At 42.8% G+C, this 20,247-nt stretch overlaps 6 protein-coding genes across 6 annotated transcripts in view; 5 read left to right on the top strand and 1 right to left on the bottom strand.

Moving 5' to 3' along the window:
- The window catches only part of LOC109482565 (mammalian ependymin-related protein 1-like), a 2,902-nt gene extending 303 nt beyond the window's left edge, over positions 1-2,599 (top strand). Inside the window, exons 2-6 of the mRNA XM_019785327.1 lie at positions 131-165; positions 685-825; positions 1,112-1,295; positions 1,498-1,585; positions 2,187-2,599. Of these exons, the coding sequence (XP_019640886.1) occupies positions 131-165; positions 685-825; positions 1,112-1,295; positions 1,498-1,585; positions 2,187-2,253 (515 nt within the window). The 3' untranslated portion in view covers positions 2,254-2,599. The remainder of the gene's footprint in view (positions 1-130; positions 166-684; positions 826-1,111; positions 1,296-1,497; positions 1,586-2,186) is intronic.
- Positions 2,600-2,858: 259 nt separating this feature from the next.
- On the top strand, positions 2,859-5,216 carry LOC109482567 (mammalian ependymin-related protein 1-like). Its single transcript, XM_019785329.1, has 6 exons — positions 2,859-2,984; positions 3,136-3,170; positions 3,782-3,922; positions 4,058-4,241; positions 4,413-4,500; positions 4,780-5,216. Exons 1-6 carry the CDS (start codon positions 2,915-2,917, stop codon positions 4,844-4,846), a joined length of 585 nt encoding a protein of 194 aa, XP_019640888.1. The 5' UTR covers positions 2,859-2,914; the 3' UTR covers positions 4,847-5,216.
- A 405-nt stretch (positions 5,217-5,621) lies between these two features.
- On the top strand, positions 5,622-7,892 carry LOC109482566 (mammalian ependymin-related protein 1-like). The gene is made up of 6 exons (XM_019785328.1): positions 5,622-5,753; positions 6,007-6,041; positions 6,671-6,811; positions 7,055-7,238; positions 7,513-7,600; positions 7,774-7,892. Exons 1-6 carry the CDS (start codon positions 5,684-5,686, stop codon positions 7,838-7,840), a joined length of 585 nt encoding a protein of 194 aa, XP_019640887.1. The 5' UTR covers positions 5,622-5,683; the 3' UTR covers positions 7,841-7,892.
- Positions 7,893-9,152: 1,260 nt separating this feature from the next.
- Positions 9,153-11,488, top strand: LOC109482340 (mammalian ependymin-related protein 1-like). The gene is made up of 6 exons (XM_019785022.1): positions 9,153-9,363; positions 9,636-9,670; positions 10,071-10,214; positions 10,321-10,504; positions 10,801-10,891; positions 11,063-11,488. Exons 1-6 carry the CDS (start codon positions 9,300-9,302, stop codon positions 11,145-11,147), a joined length of 603 nt encoding a protein of 200 aa, XP_019640581.1. The 5' UTR covers positions 9,153-9,299; the 3' UTR covers positions 11,148-11,488.
- A 711-nt stretch (positions 11,489-12,199) lies between these two features.
- On the top strand, positions 12,200-14,524 carry LOC109482632 (mammalian ependymin-related protein 1-like). The gene is made up of 6 exons (XM_019785437.1): positions 12,200-12,359; positions 12,618-12,652; positions 12,998-13,138; positions 13,513-13,696; positions 13,929-14,016; positions 14,197-14,524. Exons 1-6 carry the CDS (start codon positions 12,290-12,292, stop codon positions 14,264-14,266), a joined length of 588 nt encoding a protein of 195 aa, XP_019640996.1. The 5' UTR covers positions 12,200-12,289; the 3' UTR covers positions 14,267-14,524.
- LOC109482631 (atypical kinase COQ8B, mitochondrial-like) overlaps positions 14,349-20,247 on the bottom strand; it is a 10,764-nt gene continuing 4,865 nt past the window's right edge. Inside the window, exons 12-16 of the mRNA XM_019785435.1 lie at positions 16,959-17,100; positions 16,501-16,608; positions 16,251-16,316; positions 15,868-15,954; positions 14,349-15,382 (exon numbers count right to left, since the gene is read on the bottom strand). Coding sequence (XP_019640994.1) covers positions 15,107-15,382; positions 15,868-15,954; positions 16,251-16,316; positions 16,501-16,608; positions 16,959-17,100 — 679 coding nt within the window. The 3' untranslated portion in view covers positions 14,349-15,106. The remainder of the gene's footprint in view (positions 15,383-15,867; positions 15,955-16,250; positions 16,317-16,500; positions 16,609-16,958; positions 17,101-20,247) is intronic.

The following is a 20,247-nucleotide window of genomic DNA, read 5'->3' as shown; positions in this document are numbered from 1 at the left end:
GTAAAGTTCTATACGGTACGTGCCATACTGCACGATTGCTGCGTGGAAAATGTTTCGCGAGAATCTGCAGACATTCACATATCTCTTACTTAAAGTTTATTAACGTACGATGTTGTTTTTCCATGCACAGCGCCACCGCCCCTCTGGGAGGCCCGAGTCTCAAGGGTAAGCCAGCCTGGGCAGTATTCTTTAGCTATCACGTTAGTTAACAAGTGGCTCTGTCTCAGTCATACAAGCACGTACTCTATCGCTCCGGGGTATCAAGGTTGATCCAGTCTGATAGGTGTTTATTTCGTTATTTTGATAGTCACGTACAGACTAGTAATATTCTTTCCATAATCAGATGACCTCATCCTAATGTGACTGCAGAAGTTGGTTTTATGCTGACATGCAGTGCTGACTCGTACAACTCGTGACTGCAATAGCTTATGCAATGATGTCATTTTAAGATGTCGACCTTTGGCATACAGCGTTACAGCAAACAAAACCAAGTGGCTATTGTACAGTAATCTCTAGTAGATTTATTGTGTAGCTACAAAAACTTGCCCAGCATTCAGAATTAGTAATTTACCATAGAAGTTAGCTGGTCATCGACTGACCCCTTGCAAGGCCTTACTTAACTGTGTTTCATTAAATACTTCATAACTTTCTGTGTTTTGTCACATGTAAAATCAACATGAACAGATTGACCCAGAGAAGCGGTTCTCCGAGCGCGCCCGGATGTCCTACGATGCCACCAACCGGCGTGTCCGCAGGATCGAGGAGGTGAACCTTCTTGAGCAGAGGGACTTCTACGACGTGCTGTACATTCACAACACCGAACCTGTAAGTGCTCCAACAACAGCACAACCAGTCCTCGAGTAGTCCACTTGGAATATCTTTTTATAACGGACAAAGGTCATTGCAATGACATTATATAGTAACCATCCTTGGTCATTGTTATCAAGGTAATAATTGTATTGTACACTCAAAGCATGGCCTTAATGTACATCTCCTAAACATTTCAGGTCCAACTTTCACATTAAAATGATTATCAGCAGCTAAGGTGATCATGCCGTTCCATGGGTGTCAGACGTGATTTCTTAATCTTGACTTTGATATTTCCTTACAGGGCACCGAGTACCGTCTTAACCTGAAGACGAAGGAGTGTGAGAAGAGGGAGCTTTCCGAGCCTTGGCGTAACTTCCAAGTCCCTCCCAACTCCACCTTCCTGGGCGAGGGTTACATCGGGACCGGCGCGGTACCCGGCGCAGGCGTCCTGACGGAGCTCTGGTCAAATACGTTTGAGAGCGGAGGTTAGATTTATTATTTGTCAACACGTTTCTACCTTGATCGTGATTTCCATCTCCTGTCAGTTTGATTGTATCATGCAAATTGGGACCGGAAAGATCTTCTGGGCAGTTTTGAGAATAGAATGATTGATTGCCTAGCTTCGGAGTCTGTGTAATAAACCATACATAACCGGTCATATGCATTTTCTTTGTTTTTGACAACTAGACAAGTACTTCGGTGTTTACACCGTCGTGGGATGCCTCCCTATCCAAGAGGAATTCTACAGCAACCGCACTGGCCTCGTCTCCACATTGTAAGTACTGATGAACACTGTGGCTATGCGAGGTTTTAATTTATAAGTGTGCACACTGCTCATACAAGTATAACAAATAGAGAGCCATCACCGGGTGCCATTATATCCTATGTAGCTGTGTCGACGGCCTGTTCTGCTGTTATCATGTTGCTAGTGCTGGATCTAGACTCAGAGGGAAGCGAGGGTCTCTTAGATTATAGGCTGTTCACATCAGACCGAACTGACCTGTTGCTGTTCCACAGTTTGAATGTAAAAGTTACTGAAGAATAAAGGCCCGTTTTGGTATCCAATCGTCAGCTATCCAGATTCAATATGGTGAGGAATGGGAGAGGGCGTTAGAATTAGCTGGTAAATGTTTGTTTATGTCGACAACGTAGGCAATATAATCACATGTGAATTGTTTGATTATTAACAGGTAGGACTTACCGATGATTAACAATCCCTTGGACAGGCTACTGGGGAGTCAGGGCCAGGTGTTATACATTCTCCAGTAAGAAGTGAAACATATCCTTACTACAGCGATAACCTAGTACATGTGCAATGAATGTGAAAATGTTGAAGGAATAAATGTTGAACTTATGAGCTCTTTTTTTTTTTGCAGCTTCTTTGACGTGACAGGCGGTATCTCCGACCCTAACGTGTTCATCCCACCCAGAGAATGCATGTAGTTACTGCCGGTGTCACCTGGAACTGAAGTCGCGCAGGCTTCGCAATTAAAATACAGAATAAATTTGCAATAAAAGCTTTCAGAAGAAAGTCGTACAACATGGCGTGTATTCTTGTAATTTGTACTTAGGTTGCAAGACCTTAACGATAACGAGAGTTTGTACGTTTGGTACAGTTTGTCCTGTAAGCGTTTATTCTGATTTCATGTAACACGTCTCTGTATACGGTTGTCGTTCTCTCGCCGCTGGCCTCAGTATTGGCAAATATATTGTATTGTCATCTTACTGCAGTGATGGCAACCGGTAACTGAATTGAGTTGTATTAAAACTTTTCTGGTGCTGAGTTTAATACTCTGGTGTGAAATGTCTCAAGTATCTGTGCGTTGGAGGTCAAGGACCGCCTGATTCTTTAGTTTAGGAATGAATAGTGACCTTTATCATGACTTCATGTCACAAATAGGCTAATCATACAAACTGCGTGTTTTATAACGAAGATAACCAATTCTGCCATTGGCCACTTCTAATGGCAACGCAAATATCGCAGCTTGACCACCAGATATACGGACCCCACCATCAGCACAACCCTCGTGACCGTTTTCATTCTAGACCCAGTTCCTACTTAGAGACACGCGTCAGGCTCTACTGAGGACCTCGAGCTCGCAAAATGAAGACTCTTGTACTTTTCTTCGCCGTCTGCGTGGCTGTGGCCTACAGCCAAAAGCCGGAGCCATGCTGTAAGTCGTTCAATTCGTCATCAATGTTTTACACGAAGCGCTCAAGAGTTATAAGATATATTTTTATGAGATGCAACAGAAATGCATCAAACTGTTGCAGTAACGTTAGATGACAGAATATGACTAACACATGATGTTTTACCATACACAGCGCCACCATCTCTCTGGGAGGCCAGAATCTCCAGGGTGAGTCAGCGGTTACATTTATCTGTGATACAACACGGCTCTGTTTTCAAACCACAGCGTCAGGATCATCTTACTACTCCACGATATCAATAATTGATCTGTACAGGTACATGTAGGTTGGCTCAATGGTAAAGATCAGGTGATTTTATCGATTAGAAACGTCGTCGTAAAATATTCAGACTGTGCTCAGTTTGGTTCTTTTGTAGCCTTACCTATCACAGATGTAACAGTAGTTTTAATCTCGTGACTACCAATGCTTATCTAAAGCCATAAAAAGACCTCGAACTTTGGCACGTGTGACAAGCAAAGCCCATGCATCTGCATGTTGTACAAACATGCAGCGTATATTTGTTGAGACCTGATTGTAATACATGATGTCTTAGATAGCGCCTTCAATCCCAGCCTATCTGTCCTTCAATTCAATCTACCATGATATATACTAAAAGTAAACGTCTGCAAACATTCCAAATCTAACGTCACAATAGGGTACGTCCAAGATGAAGTAAAGGGTTCAACAATTGCTGTTTTTAATGGTTCAGAATGATTGTGCATTCACGTGTACCTTGTTAACTATTAATTTCTAAGATACGTTAACGTACTTTGCCTGATAGATTGATCCAGAAAAGCGCTTCTCCGAGCGTGCGAAGATTTCCTACGATGCCACCAACAGGCGCATCCGCATCATCGAGGAAGTCAACCTTCTTCTGGAGAGGGAGTACTATGACGTGCTGTTCATCCACAACACCGAACCCGTGAGTAGCAAAAGCTTTTGTAAAACTACATTTGATTGCAACAGATAAACATTGTAGTAAGTTCATCCTGTCATTTTTGTGTGCGTGAAAACTGTATTCGATCCTTCAGCCTCACATTAATATTTCTTGTCATAGGGCACTGAATACCGCTTCAACCTGAAGACTAAGGAGTGTAATAAGAGGGAGATCTCTGATCCCTGGCGTCCCTTCCAAGTCCCTCCCAACTCCACCTTCCTGGGCGAGAGTTACATCGGGACCGGCGCGGTACCCGGGGCAGGCGTCCAGACGCAGCTTTGGGAGAGAGGCTTTGAGGGCGGAGGTTAGAGTTTGTTTGTATCCTCTCGCAGTTTCTGTAACTTTCATCTCCTGCCAATACATACATATATCATTGATGCCATCATTCAAAGCTGGGTCTTGGAATGAGATGAAGTATTTGTTGTCTTGCCGGCTTACCAAATTGAACCTGAGTTTTTCTTATTCCCACGACCAGATAAGTATTTTGGTGTCTACACCGTTGTGGGCTGCATTCCCATCCAAGAGGAATTCTACAGCAGGCGCACTGGCCTCGTCACTTCTACGTAAGTCGTGAACACTGGTGTTTATATACAATACGGACAGGGGAAAAATAGAAAGTTATATTTCGGATACATGGAGATACGTGTAATGAAGGCACGTCTCGCTCTTGTGGGGAAAGGGTCAATCATATTGACGACTACAAGAAAGAAAGAAAAAAAGCCTAATTATCGGCTGTGCACATCAGAATATGTTGTGATTTAACACCCTGAAAACTATGCACAAATGAAGTCAAAATGTCAACGTTATGATTATACATAAAATATATTTCTATGTTTTTCCAGCTTCTTTGACGTGACGGGTGGTATCGCCGACCCTAACGTCTTCATCCCACCGAGGGAATGCGAGTAACCCGCGGTGCGCAGTAGTAGTAATTACGGTGCATAGATGCTTTCAGAAGCTTATGAATAAGAACGACGAAACAGATCAAGTCTCTAATAATACTTAATTGGAGAAATTCGCGTGTTTGATCTTGTAAGCGTTAACTTCTACTAAGTAATTTCAGGTAACATGCAAAGTCTACTTATCACAGGTTTGTCATGTCGATATCATGTCCACGTGGATTTTGTTGTGTGTAGTCAAGCACCACTCATAGTACTACAGCTATACCTGCATGTGCAAAACGTTAGGTCACACCCTTGTCTATTTCAGCATTTATTATCTCCACACACTGTAAGGAAACGATCGTGATCTTTTATACCATTAAAGACCTATCTACTCATGTCAAAGTGTGATCACTCCCCCTGTCTACGTTTCACGTTACTGCATCATAGGTTACATGGCTCTGTTCGGGGTCAGAAGTCAGTGACAGAGAAATATCACGTTAAAGTTACTGAGTTTTGAGTCGTTTAGGCTTAGCTGGATAATCTATAGACGTATGTGCACAGATCACGCTTCATAGACTGCAAGAAACCTTGGTACAAAACAAAGGTATATACGTCGATTCACCGAAACATTATCGTGTTTGCATGGATTAAAACGATGGGCGTTCCCGGCTTTGGAATCACATATTCAGTGCTGCAATTGGTTACGTCTGATGGCAACGCAAATACCGTAGCTTGATCATCCGACACACAGAGTCCAAGGTCTACATTTGTTCAACCCTCGTGACTGACCTGACGTTCTTCATTACCGACTGACCTTCTAGACAGACAGAACAGAACAGAACAGGTGTCTCCGTCGTGCACCATGAAGACTCTCCTACTTTTCGCTACCGTCTGCCTGGCTGTGGCCTACAGTCAAGTACTGGAGCCATGCTGTAAGTCTTTCGCTGCTTCTGCATTGAAATGTGTCATGGTGATTTGCAGCATTAAATTTATAGCTTACCGTGTTTGTAATATCGGTGCATACCCTGGGGATACATGACGTCAATATCGTCATAAGCTTTTCTCATGGTAGGGGAATAACTGACAGCAGCAGGGCAAAATATAATTTTTTATATACTGCATAAACACTTGTAACTGTTACGCATTTGCAGTAGGTTAGTGTTACTAACAGACAATGTTTTGCAGCGCCACCGCCCCTCTGGGAGGCCAGGATCTCCAGGGTGAGTCAGCTATTTCAGAGATAGCATTTATCTACGGTACCAGTTAACACGTGGCTCTGATAGCGCATATTCCATTGTTCCAAGGGATCAAAGGTTGCTTTAGACAATGATTGGCTATTACTAAAGATAACAGAGATTAAGCTACTGCGCTCCCGTGTAATCGAAATGATTTAACAGATTCCGGGAGACGTTACAAAATGATATTCTAGATGCAGTCTGGTGTCTGTCGTCTTCTGAAGCTAAATGCAAAATGCAAGTGGATTTATGACTCTAAGAATATACTACCTCGTGACTATTGATATAACGGTGTCATTAATTAAAGCCGTCGACCTTTGGCAGGTATGTAAACATGGCTGAGCTGCGCCAGGGGGCGGTGCCCGTACAATTCACTTTAGCCGTTCATAAAAGTTTATTTCCACACAAAAAAAATGTAACAATGAAAACACAACACCATGTTTGGATACTTCTGCATCAAGTGTCCCATTATTGTCGTTTACCGCCAATAGCACGAACGTCTAACGTCAATATGCGATGTGTTAAAAGGGTTAACCATGATATTTGATAGTGCCATGGTAGTAACTTTCCATTTACCGTGTTTTGCTAACAAATCAACGCAAATTGTCCTGTAGATCGACCCAGTGAAGAAATTCTCGGAGCGTGCGAAGGTTTCCTACGATGCCGCCAACAGGCGTGTCCGCAGGATCGAGGAGGTGAACCTTCTCCAGGACAAGGAGTTCTTCGATGTGCTGTACCTCCACAACACCGAACCCGTGAGTAGGACTACAGCACAAGCTGCTGGAAAACTCATTCAAACATTTTCAGAACAAGTTGGATATAAAATGTTGTTTCTGGCCAAAAACTAGTGGGAAGAATAAAGATTGACACAGCGAGAAAAATACACCTATTCTAGTAGAAGCATGACTAGCATTCACATTCAAATGGTTATCAGTAGTTAAGATTTAGGTGTTTAAAATTTACTGAACCTTTTCATTTCATTCCAAATGTCTTGACAGGGCACCGAGTACCGTCTTAACCTGAAGTCAAAGGAGTGTGAGAAAAGGGAGCTTACTGAGCCTTGGCGTCCCTTCGAAGTCCCCCCAAACTCCACCTTCCTGGGTGAGAGTTACATCGGCACAGGGGCAGAACCAGGCGCAGGCGTCCTGACCGAGCTGTGGGAAAACACATTTGAGAGCGGAGGTAAGATTTTGTTGTATCATCTCTCGTCAAAAGTAGGTAGTCTATCACTTCTAGCCTCCTTAGCAAGCGTACGAGTTGGGCTTTTTTTTAATTTACTTATCGTGAGCTGTTTTCTGATTGTATCAGTTCTGTCTCTACTCAGTTTCAGGCGTCGGCAAACTGAACCGTTCTTTGAGCCAGTCTTTGAAAAAGAAAAAGAAAGAGTTTGCTTTGATATTAGCTACGCCATACATACGGTGCATAACGTCCCATCACCACTGTTTCCCCAATCTAGACAAGTATTTCGGAGTCTACACCAAGGAGGGCTGCATTCCTATCCAAGAGGAATTCTACAGCAACCGCACTGGCCTTGTCATGACATTGTAAGTAGTGGACATCATAAAGCTAAAATGCGCACATGTTGTAACTGGGGATCTATATTAATCAATGTGTAAGTGCTTCCTCTATGAGACTAAAAGGTCCCGTTTGCTGTCTAAGAGTCAAAGTTGTTAAAGTTTGTGACTACATGTTGCTAAAATGACTGCATGTTTTTCAGGTTCTTTGACGTCACAAGTGGCATCTCCGACCCTAACATCTTCATCCCACCGAGAGAATGCATGTAGTTACTGCTACTGTACGGACACAATAGCAATCATTAGAGGACAGAATAGCAATCATTAGAGGACAGAATAGTAATGAAAGCTTGACGAAGAATAACGGGTTCTAACGGGGCATTCCTGTACTACCCTGGAAAATCTTTACCACGACGACCTTTTCTTTCCTGGTGTAAACCGCAGCGTAACGTATTTGTACTACAATGTAAACGTGTTTGCTCCCTAGGCAACAGTTTTGTCTTTTGTACGTTTTATATTGACTTTAGTTGACGTATTTCTCTACTCTTTCTTCCGTCACCATGGTAAGCATTTTGTTAGGCTTTTGGTGCATACATTCGTCTTGCTATATTAATGTTATCGTCTACTTTATTGTCTGTGTCTCTGACATTATATGGAAATGATTGTGAATGAATTAAAAACGATGTTTTAATGTCATAAAGGCATTATGAAAGTGGTCTTCTTAATGATAGGTCAATCGGGTGCGTGTATAACACTCATCGACTACCCTTGTCCTGCGGAGCTCATATATGTATCATCATCATATATACTTGCACATACAGTACCATCTATAGCGCCCTACATATGTACGATTTGGGGGGTATTTCTCGTGCAACGCATCACACCGCAGCAAAACGCAACGAATGCGGAAGTAACTACGCCACCGCAGGGTAAAAAAAGTCAAGGGCCTATGACCTGATTAAGACATCAAATTTTTTGAAAATACTGTGTATAAAATGCCATCAGGACAAGGGTTAAACAGAGTTTGCACCCACGGTGCGTCCGCGGCCGATGTCCTTGGTGCTGAAATGGTAGTCCCTAACCTCCGCCATCCTGGGCCGGCGGGAGAGCGATATAAGAGTGTCGAAGAAGTTTGGTAATTCGGTGAAAGTGGGCGGTCACTCCGATACAGGGTGGGTAGGCACAGAGGCGCCCAGATGTGAGGCATTTCTGAAGAAACACTCACAGGTGATAACGTACCGTAATATGTGCGGGGAATATCTGGCCGCGTCGATGCTAACTTCGTGGAAACTGACCCGCTCACGGTCAATCCTCTGCACGGAAAACACCCGGAACACTTATGGAGAAGAGTGAGGCAGTTGGACTAAGGAAGAGCGAACCCTGGCGAAGCTGCATGGCACTACCAGCTGTCGAAAAAAACGGTGACAGGTCACCTCATTCGGACGGACGGTTGACCTTAACCGTATTGTTTGCGTATCAATTGTTTATCCAGTCTTCATTGGTAGCGACTAGTAAGCGCGCGTGGACTTCGTTCTTAACCTCGCACACACCTAAACATACGGAACAGCGTGATTGTAGGAGTGCATGTCGCGAGGTCTTCATAGTCCCAAGTACAAAGTTCCCACACCTCGTGACTTGTCCTCTGAGTTGAGCTGGCGTGTGCCCGGTACCGCCCACCAGTCCCACCCCAGCTGCTGTTCAACTCGACGCGTGGAAGACGAGCTCGGAAATGAAGGTCTTGATTCTCCTTGTGCTGGCGTCAGCTGCCTACGGGCAGGTGCCTGAACCCTGCAGTGAGTCCGTGCATGTTTTGTGATGTTCTTATTTGTTGTAGTCGGAAAAACGTATGTAAAAATTAACTCAGCGTTTGCAGGAACCCCTGAATGGTTGTTTTGAAACCATGTACCCACCCTTCTTCATTAGTGACAGTGTTGCGTGATAAATATGGGACGACAGTTACAGCAGTCCACTGTCGTACACGGAAATAATGTTACAGAACCTCAGTCATATTCGAAATGCACTTGAGCTTCACACACTGTTGTTCTCTATTCTTTTCAAACCCCAGGGACGCCCAGTGTCTTTGAGTCTAACGTTGGAGTGGTAAGTTGGAATTGAATCTAGGCCGTGAAAGTAGGATTTAAACGGCTCCTGTAGTTCACATCAAAAGTATTGTGTAACGCTTGGCATACAGACGCTACATCTAGCCTCTTGCACCGTACAGTAGTCAGCAGACTGGGGGTCACCAGGTCATTGGAAGTTCGACTATCAAATCACATAATGATTTAACTTATATAGAACCAAGCGATGTTGCTGTATAACTGTTTGCCTCAGAACAAAGCTTCTTCCTAGGTACTATCCGTCCTGTGTGTTACGAATATTCTGCGTGCTCACCGGATTAGAAGGCACATCAGTATTACGATGTGCACGATGTCTTGGCATTTCTTAATCAAATCGACACGGGTCCGTATCTTGTCTCCATTCTTCACCTCTGCTTTTGTAGCAAGACTTCGAGAGAGGGATCTTCGTGCGCGCCAAACTGTCGTACGACCGCTACAACATGCGCATCCGCAGGATCGAGGAGGTCGACGAAAGTCGGACGGACAAGGAATACTATGACATACTGTACCTGCACAACACCATGCCGGTAAGCGCTTGTTGACTTCCTTTCTGATGCAACTTGAATTTTCATGAGTACATGAACTGTCGCACATTTCAAACGTACGTTTGACGACACGTGTTTGTCTCTGCAGGGTAAAGAGTACCGCTTTAACCTGAGGACCAAGCAGTGCGAGACCAGGGAGCTGAACTACCCCTTCCGGCCTTTCGAAGTCCCAGAGAACGCCAACCACTTTGGTGACTTCACCGTCGGTACCAAGGGTGCCCCGCACGAGGGGGTCGTGGTCAGCATGTGGGGGGAACGGAACCAACAGGAAGGTACGTAAGGACTCATCATAATAGTTTTCCTTGTACGTTTTGCGGTATGCTGTATGTCGTACAATGTGCACACTGGCAAGTCACTTACCGATAGCACTGGTACAGCATATGGTATAACTGAGTGGACATTCTCATAACTGTGCAGGCGTGTACGCCCAGGAGATTTTAGTCTGGGCGATTTTACCTGGTTTGTACATGAGGTTTCGGGGTGTGTGGGGGTGTGGCTATATTGATGCTACCTCTCCATCGTCTCTCTGTATTCCACAATAACTGACGCCACGCCTCTGTCCATCCAGGCACTGACTGGGTCGGTGTGTTTACCTACACTGGCTGTGTTCCCGTCAACGACATGTTCTACAGCAACAGGACTGGCAGGGTGACGACCGAGTAAGTATTTCACCAGTACAGCACTGACCGATCTGTACCACGAAAATACGTAAAACACATTTATCTGAAAAAGTGATTCGATTGTATTGGTGTAAACTTGAGGTACCGGTATGCTAGCGAATTTTACTGGAGACTTCTTGCCACTGATGCCTCACGGTTTGTGTCCTGTAGGTTCTTTGACGTCACCCTGGGTCTCTCCAACCCCGATGTCTTCATCCCCCCGAGAGAATGCATCATGCCTCCTCCTCCATATTAAGTACCATAAACTGTCCATCTCAAGGCCTACCTGATGTAGGCCTAGCTCCATCTCATATCTACATGATATAACGTTACTTTATTTGTACTTGATATTTACAAAATATGTCATGCTGCGCTCGAGATGTAAATCCTATAGATTTGTGTAGAATGAATGTAAATTTCCGTTGCAATGTAGTTTTACTACATTTTCAAATGTAAAAGCATCTCCTTGTCCAGTTAATGCCTTTTTTTCCATCTCCACTGATAGCAAATATAACGCAGGTAGAATCCCAGCGTTAACTTTAGCTTTTCTAATATGAGTGATACATATTCAAATAAAATTCAGTTTATCTAATTAAAGGTCTCCTAAGACTTATTTTTCTGCTTTGTCCGTGAGGTGTGTGACCTATAGGGTAAGCGTCTGTTTATAAATGATAAGCAGAGTCAACTAAACGACTCGTGACCAAGGTCCTTTCTGGGTAAACTAGAGCCTTTCACCTTGGGAAACGAGTGTGCGCTCATGATCATAGACGCAGATTTAGATAGACCATAGGGGTGAAACAAAGGTTAGTTCAGTTAAAAGTTAACGTGCTAACGGATTAGAAAAAATCTGAAATAAAACTCGGACATGTCGTTCTTCGGGAAATATATGAAAGTAAACATGTGGAGGCCAAATCTCTGTCTGACAAAGAGGACAGCTTCATTGCGGTGGGGGATAGCGCTTCCTAATTGTTTCAGAACGCGACCATCGCAAGACCGACCATGGCCTCTCTAATAAGCCTCATTGCTGAACACAGGGGAATAGCTACAGAATGGCAGCATCTATTTTGCAAATTTCACATAACGTTTCGGCGTTAACCAGTAAAATGGCATTCCTGTCCCTAGCTAGGGTAGCTCTGAGGGATTGCGGCGACATCAAATGAACTCAGTGGAAGGGTGAAAACACGTTGACCTAGCTCAGTTAATTTAAGACGCGGTAGCATCCATTTGCCTGATAGCAAAGAACATGTGACATGGCCATGTGATTGTACTCTGTGATCAGACGTCCCAAGTCCGAAGTTTTTGCCTGTTTACGCGTCTGGAGCCAGTGTGTACTAGGCACCGCCCACCAGTCCCACATCAGGCGCTTTTGGACAAGACGTGTTTGGCACGAGCTCCACCATGAAGACCCTTCTGCTCTTCCTCTTTGTTGCGGTGGCTGCCGTCTACAGCCAAGTTCCAGAAAGATGCGGTACACGCACTCGTGTCTATTCTGTGCTTGTGTTTATTAATGATTTTCTCTCAACAGTAGTCCGACCCAGCGAGCAACGACGCTGTGCTACCATTGCCCTCCACTAGCTTTAGTTATACGCTTTCAACTTGGTCGCCAGCGCAACTATTGTCTAATAAGCCAAGGCACGCTACCAAATAGTAAAATCAATTTGTCACTACTTGGGTAGATGCTAAGATAGCACATTTTCTTACCATACAATTTCTTTTTTAACCACAGAAGCACCGCAGGCGTTTGAGTCCAAAATTGGAAGAGTGAGTCACATTCAATTTTGTTGATTGAAAACGACAGTGCATAGATAGGAGAATATTCGAGTAGAATGCCGTTTGATTTTAAGTGCCCCCAGTGTTCTGCATTACCTGGCACCGCACAATCCTAACAGATCAGGCAAGCTCAGGTGGTCGTTGAGAACAAAGACCAAAACTAATATACTCTACAACTTGGCTAGAGTTCGAAACATAAAGGGGGCGTGGCCGAACAGCACTGTTTACCCGAAAAATGTTCTAACCACGCCCTACAGCAAACTATTTAACAGCCTCCGTTTGATTCAGACATTCGTATTTTCACGGACAATTTCCATATTTATTTCTTTTGGACAGCTGGACACGATAAGGGGGTTCTTCCTCCGTGCTAAGGTGTCCTACGATGCTCGCAACATGCGGACCCGCGTGATCGAGGAGGTAGAAACCAGGGAGGAGAGGGACTACTATGACGTGCTGTATCTTCACAACACTCAACCTGTAAGTAGTAGCCACTTAATCTCCAAGCTCAGTCTCTGTGTCATGCAGCATTTAGTCCACCCAAGGAACTTTATTGAAAAACTCCAAGATACGTCTTCATAGAAGTGTAACTTTTTCCTACTCTTTGACTTCTAAAAATAAAGAAAACAGAAAATTAACCATAAATCGCAAGACCTAGAAAATGGTAAATAGAGCCTAAAACACACAAAAACTAGACCCCGTATTTGCTTTAAGATTGGCATCATTGTGACTTGGTCCATTCAAGGACTTTGGTCCATTGGTTATGACTGCGTTGCTTTTCTATTACATGTACTTTAACAAGTTTCAAACCTTAACACAGGACAATGTATTACTGATCACTATGCTTGCCACAGGGAAAGGAATACCGTTTCAACCTGAAGACCAAGCAGTGCGAGACCACAATGCTGAACACCACCTTCCGCCGGTTTGAAATCCCAGACTTCGCCCGTCCGTTGGGAGAGTTCACTGTGGGGACCAAGGGCGAGCCGGGCGAGGGGGTCGACGTGACCCTGTGGGGAGGACGGACTGAGGATGGGGGTAAGTTTTCTTTATAATTGGTCACAGAGTGACAGCAATGTCAAGCACATAGGATCACCCAGACTTCTTTCAAGTAAGGGATTCAAACATATGATATCTGGGTTTCAAACCTGTGTGAGAAAAAGGATCACACACTGTTACTACATGTATCTGTGTTATCTTTAGTCTGTAACTGCTAGGGATGGACAGGTCTAGTGTAGTGATTTGTAATGATCTGCGAACTTTGTTTTAGCTGATTGGGCTGGCGTCTTCACCCTGGCGGGCTGTGTTCCTGTCAATGACCGCTACATCCGCAATGCCACTAGCTTTGACAATATAGAGTGAGTATTCAGCATTTGCACAAGCCTTCTTAGAGAGGTCTTTTCCTGGCCTTCTTTGACTTATTATCTTGAAATTCACACTAACAAATTCCTACAAGCTATGTTTTTTTTCAAAACCCAACTCCTCCCAATGCTTCTAGATATTTTGGCAGTATTTGACGTGTCTTCTTCCTCCCACAGTTTTTATGACGTGACCCTCGGCATTGCCAATGCCAGTGTCTTCATTCCACCACACGAGTGCATGCCCTGAGCATCTGAAGCAACCAACACGACTCTACTGCAGCTGCAGAAGCAATGTGCTTAAATCTCTAGTGACAACCACAATATCTACCTTTCTTGTCTTTATTACCATCACCACTGGTGTGGTTTTTCATACATAACCTTTGAGTCCTTATGAACATGCATTAATGAAGCATTATGAAGTATTTACAAATATATACAAATGCATGTGTGACAAGCTTAATTTTTTGCTATGTGCAGAGAAATAAACTAAATTTTCCCCACTCATTTGCCTTCATAGTCTTCACACTTCTCATAATATCTACCAACAATGTACAGGTGGTTGGTACTTGTAACACCCAGGTATGCTTACCGTATGAATTTCAGCATGGCCAAATGGCAAACATAGAAAGCTGAACATATAGTCTGTAATAGCAGTACAATAGCCTGACTGGAAGTTGCCAATGACGATGTGGTTCAACTCTCCTTTCCCATAAAGATGAATTACCTAATAGTAGCTTGTTCCTCATCTTGTAGGCTTAATTTTCTCATGATAGACCTTATAACTAATGTAAGAATCTGTATGCCTTTTTGAATGTGAGGGAAAGGTGTTTCTAATGTTACCTCACAAATACTCTCATTACAACAATCTCATTACAACGAGTTCAAGTAAAAGCACAGTGTTTTACGCATGTTTTTGACACTTTTTGTACCCCTTTGTGGTGGCTTTTCTCTCTTCACCTGAATAGGAGAAAGCAAATAGCAAAAACAAATGTACACTACTCCTGTTGAAAAAAACAAAACATGCATATTAAAGATGCTTAGACTGAGCCAGACCATTACAACTGCTTGGACATTATTCAGCAGCAACTCAGGTACTGAACTTATACCCCTCATAAATATCATCAAAGAGACTCTTGCAGGACAGTTTGGCCTTTAGCTTACTGCACAGCAGGAATCCGCCGGCCATCTTCCTGTGCAGGGAGTACGTTTGTTCTGGGGGAGGGGTGAGTCTGTCACGTAACATCACAGGCAGCAGCTGGTGGATACGCATGGTCGTGTCCTGGGTTCCGAAGTCAAAAGGTTCCGTCTTCTGGAAAGGTTCTCCCAGGATCATAACTGCATCCACGTGGGCTTTCTCAAAGGCCTAGAAAAGAGAACAGAAGTGTTTTGTGGTTAAGAGTTGTGTAAAAGGCCTGTTCTTAATAAGGATACAGCTCTGCTGTGGGTATTAAGTAGTGGAGTAGCTTGAGCTTTGCAATTTATGGCTTTATGTTCTTGCAGCATAAGATACTGTAATTCACTTTATGTTCACGGTAGCAAAATTTCACGGTCTGAGAAAAATGGACATGTTCACGGAACTATATGTTCACGGTGGTGACAGGTGTAGGAAAAAGAAAGTCCAGGAATTATTTGTTAACTGTAATGATAAGTTCACTGTACAGAAGCAACAGTGAAAACAGTGAACTTATCAGTACAGTGAACAAATCAGGAATTACAGTAATATAAGACAAGCATAATAGAGATTCTGTAAGGAGCTTAATTCTGGTAAAGGTAACAAAAATGAGATTGTGGATTTAATTCTCTGGTCACTGGCAATTTGGCAGAAGTTTAGTACATTTAAGAGCCTACCTTGGACTCATAGCCAGTCAGGAAGCCCAGCTCCCTGGAGAAGTTGAGAACCTGCTCTCTGTCTCCCATGGCTGCACCTTGGATCACCTGGGTCAACAACAGGTTGGACATAATAAAGGTGTGAGTAAAAATTAGACTACTACTGGGTAAAGCATGTACATGTATATGGCAATTTTACCTTTGGGTTAAATTTTTCTTGTTTTCACCCGAGTGGAGTGAGGAAACTGGTGTAAAGAGCCTTTCCAAAGGCATAACATAGGGACCTGCTTGGGACTTGAGTGCAGAACCTCAAAAACTTAAGATTCTAAGTTAAGAGCACTAACCACAAGGCCATCTAAGATGCTAGCAGAGATGATGAAGCACGTAATGTTGAGAAAATTCACCTTGATGTACTTGTCAACAAAGTGGTCCTCAAACTTCCTTGTAGCTCCGAAGTCAAGGAGGTTGATCTGTAAGGCAACCATAACAAATGCCCATAATAAATAACCATAATGATTTCACTTTATTGAGGTTCAGTTAAGGTTTTTGATCCTTCACGGTAATTGGTCTCCTGATACCAAAACATGTGAAAATTGCCGTGACATTTTAACACTGATGGATCTTATCTAATATTGGTAGTTTTTCTTGACCCACCTTCCCATGGACAGGGTTGTAGAAGAAGTTGGACCAGTTGGGGTCTGTCTGCATCAGCTTCCACTCAAACACCTCCTTCATGCACAGTCTGATGATAGCCAGGCAGATCTGTTGGGCAAGGGCACACACCATGTCAAGCAAAAGCTATTACACGAACAATTATATTTTTTGGAGCTTGATTGGAGTTTAGTTTGATTTTTAGCTGGCTTTCCTTTAGCATACATTTCTTTCACAGATCTAGGGGAAAAACATTGCAAAGCAACATCATCACAACACACTATGAAACAACTTTTCTGTCATCAAGTAACAAATCCATAACAGTAATTCAGAACTAATTAGAGCAGACAATCATTACAAGTGAATTCAGGCTGTCTTATACAGCTCTAAAGTGTTTTCCACATGATTGTGTGGCAGTAGGATGGAAATATCCCCCAGGAATGTGAAGTGAGTTTGTTTACCTCATTCTTGGTGTCCTCGTCCAGCTCCGTCGCCTGGTCCAGAGTCATGCCGTCGATCAGCTCAGTGGTCAGCACTTGGGGAGTGGACAACTCTGTTATCACCTCGGGCACGTAGAATATTGGGTCATCCTTCAGCAACTCCCTGTAACCAGTTATGCAGTAATGTTACCCACACAGTGCTAGTACAAATCTATCTGATGTATGATAAGCTTAAAATATATCATGAGTTACAGCCTTAACTAACCTATGCTATGGAAAGAGATAATAAGCATAACACATAACATAACACATAGATTATAGGCACCTGCTTCAGTGCAAATTGTAACTTTACAAACATAGATAACTTTCGTAAGGACGGATCTAATAGTCAAATCATACTATTATCTATACAAGAAGGAAATTTCAGACAATGGGTGGCTACTGCTACAGATCAGGAATCAGTCCAGCCATACCCAAACGTTCTGGTCATCTCTGCCTCCCTGATATAGTCCACTTCCCAGGACAGTTCCTTCCTTGCAACGTCCACCAACTTGTCCACATACAGGCCTGAGGAGGGCATGGTCATAAGTACTGACACACATGAAGGGTAAGTATCTAATGAAAGAAAACTGAATGCCAAACATTTACACATGTTCTTAAATATAAAGAGACTTAAATTTATAGCAATAGATTTGCTACTGCTACAGGATGTGGATTCAAAACAAAGTTTTTGAAGCTGGTTTTGTTTGCTGAACCATAGAAAGTCTGTAACACCACCTAGGAATGCATTGGTAAGTACATGTACCAATATCTTACTGCAAGCTAATCTTCCACACAAGCCACTAAATCATATGAGACAAACATTATCAATACCTTCTGGTAAGACATTAGCCACACTCAGGACTGTCATCAGGTTATCAATGTCACTGTTGATTCCTTTGGCAACACCAGGGTACTGTGTGGACAATATTTACATTGCACTTTGTTACAGGGTTAGAAGGTCTATAATGGAAACTTCAATATCAACTAGAAAGGCCGACATTTGCTTGGGAGCAAATACAGCATATTTCAGTCCATCTCCCTCCCACGCAAAAGTGGACTATTCCAAACTTACCCCAGTGCAAAACTGGCAAAGGTTCTCAAATACAGTCGAACCGCAGGTCACCGTAGAACGCGTTATTCTCTAAGATACGGCATTTGCCGGGTCACGATTTGACCCCGTTGCATGGGTCTAAACAACTGCTTATATTGTAACAAAAATACCTCAGACCTACATAATGTTTATACTTTTTCATATCTGCAGGATTTGCCGTGTACAACCATGTAGATATTTCGTGCATTGCAAAATGACAGCGAGCGCTACGGCCTTCCAAAAATTAGCAATTTTTGGTCATTATATTTGTGCTTGTCTTTTTTACTATTTAACTGGATCCCGTTAGCTAATACCACAGTGTGATAGCCCACTTCTTTACCTTTACATTGATACCAATGACCCCTGGCAAATTTTATGGCAAACGGGTTTGCCCCCAAAAAAACTATGACGATGCGCACATCGCGGTGGTCAAATTTAGCCCAGTTGTAAGCTACTGACACACACCATCCTGAGTTTCCGCTACATTTTGATACATTTCGCGTAATGTCATAAAATTTGTTTCTTGGTATGAGAAACTGTATGAATGTGGCTACCACATGCAATATAATAAGTGATATGATAACATTCAATTATATACAAAAAGAGGAATTTAATACAAGGTTCTGACCATTCAAAAATCGTCAAATTTGAAGTCAATCGGTTTCGAACTCCTGCGTTCGATCCATGGAACCTAGGCAGGGCGTTCTATTTTTTGCGCCGCCAACAATGTTGCAACTTTCAACCGCTGTTTGCGAAAGTTCATAAAAAGAAGTAATCAAGTTTTTTCATCACAAACAGACTTTCTGAAACCCAATCCAAGTCAGACTTATATCATGAAGACGCTAGAGAAAGTGGGATTCATGTGCAACTATACCAATGTCAGTACATCTGCCCGATGTTTGTATATTTACAGTAACAGCTCATAGTGTCCGATTTCTCCTTCAAAAATTAGGTCATGAAAAATCAACCTGTTGTTGTATTTGTTCATGCCCAAATTCATTCTCTTCTGTTTTCATCCGTAAAGTGGGTATCGTTTTGAAGCTTACTATTTGGTCGATATTCTTTCACTTTCATTTTTGTTCTATATAACTTTTAACTGAACATTTTTTAAGGCAAAAAAAAGTAAAGAAATTACACCATTTCTCAAGGTCGAGCTGCAATACACATTGTGCAATTTCAAAACTAAGTACACAGGTGTCAAGCCAACATAATTATATTTCAGCCACATCTTACATTACAGGTGTATTGGTTAGAACTAGTTGCAAAAGCTTGAGATTCGAACAAAAATCGTTGAGAATTCGACTGAATGAGCTCAACTTACTATCGGTTACTATATTTAAACAACTACAGGATCCCAAAAGAAACAACACACGATAGATGAAGGAGGGTCTATACTTTATTAAACAATACACCAAATCGGCGATGAAATAGGGCAAACGGGTTTGCCCCCAAAAAAACTAAAGGGTACCTATCTCGAGTGGAATGATCTCCATCATACACGGTCAACTTTGAAACCTCGTTTCTCCAACAAACACCACCGGTAATGTACATCTACGACCTTGAGCGTGACGCCGGCCCTTCTTACATCTCACATTAACGTATGACAAGGAAACACTTACGCAAAGCGGAGTTACAAGCGAAACAGTAAACAGTAGCAAACTCTCGCGGATTCTCGCGGATCACATTACCTTGGAAAAGAAGCGCGAGATTTAAACGAGATCTTAGAGAGAGCTGCGCAGAACCGATGCGCATAGCGGTCTGCGGTTCGACTGAATAGTAGCTATATGAGAACAAAGATGCAACAACAAGTAACGTTACTTTGGATCTCGAAAGCTTTACTAATCTTATTACAGGTATGCAAAAACTAACAATGATGAGATTTGATACATTTTGAAGGTCTTAGGCACATAAAATTGAATGTGTGGGTTATTACGCACCACTTAGGTGCAATGTGACCTCAGGTAACCCGCAATGGAACACATGTTCCATGGATGGAACCGGCCATTCTTTAGATAGAACATGGAACGGGTACAGCACTTTTGGCCCTGTTTTTGCTGAAAATAGCCATTAAAGTCCCCCAAATGAGTCATTTGGAAGTGGTGTATGCCAAATATGTGACTGCTATTCTGTAGACACATGTTCAAGGTACCCTTATACTGAATTTCAGTATCAATTTGG

The sequence above is a fragment of the Branchiostoma belcheri genome, unplaced genomic scaffold (assembly GCF_001625305.1).
Source record: "Branchiostoma belcheri isolate BF01 breed outbred unplaced genomic scaffold, Haploidv18h27 scaffold6, whole genome shotgun sequence".
Lineage (NCBI taxonomy): Eukaryota > Metazoa > Chordata > Leptocardii > Amphioxiformes > Branchiostomatidae > Branchiostoma > Branchiostoma belcheri.
Note: the sequence above shows the minus strand (reverse complement) of the source record. Positions and strands in the feature narration are given on the sequence as shown.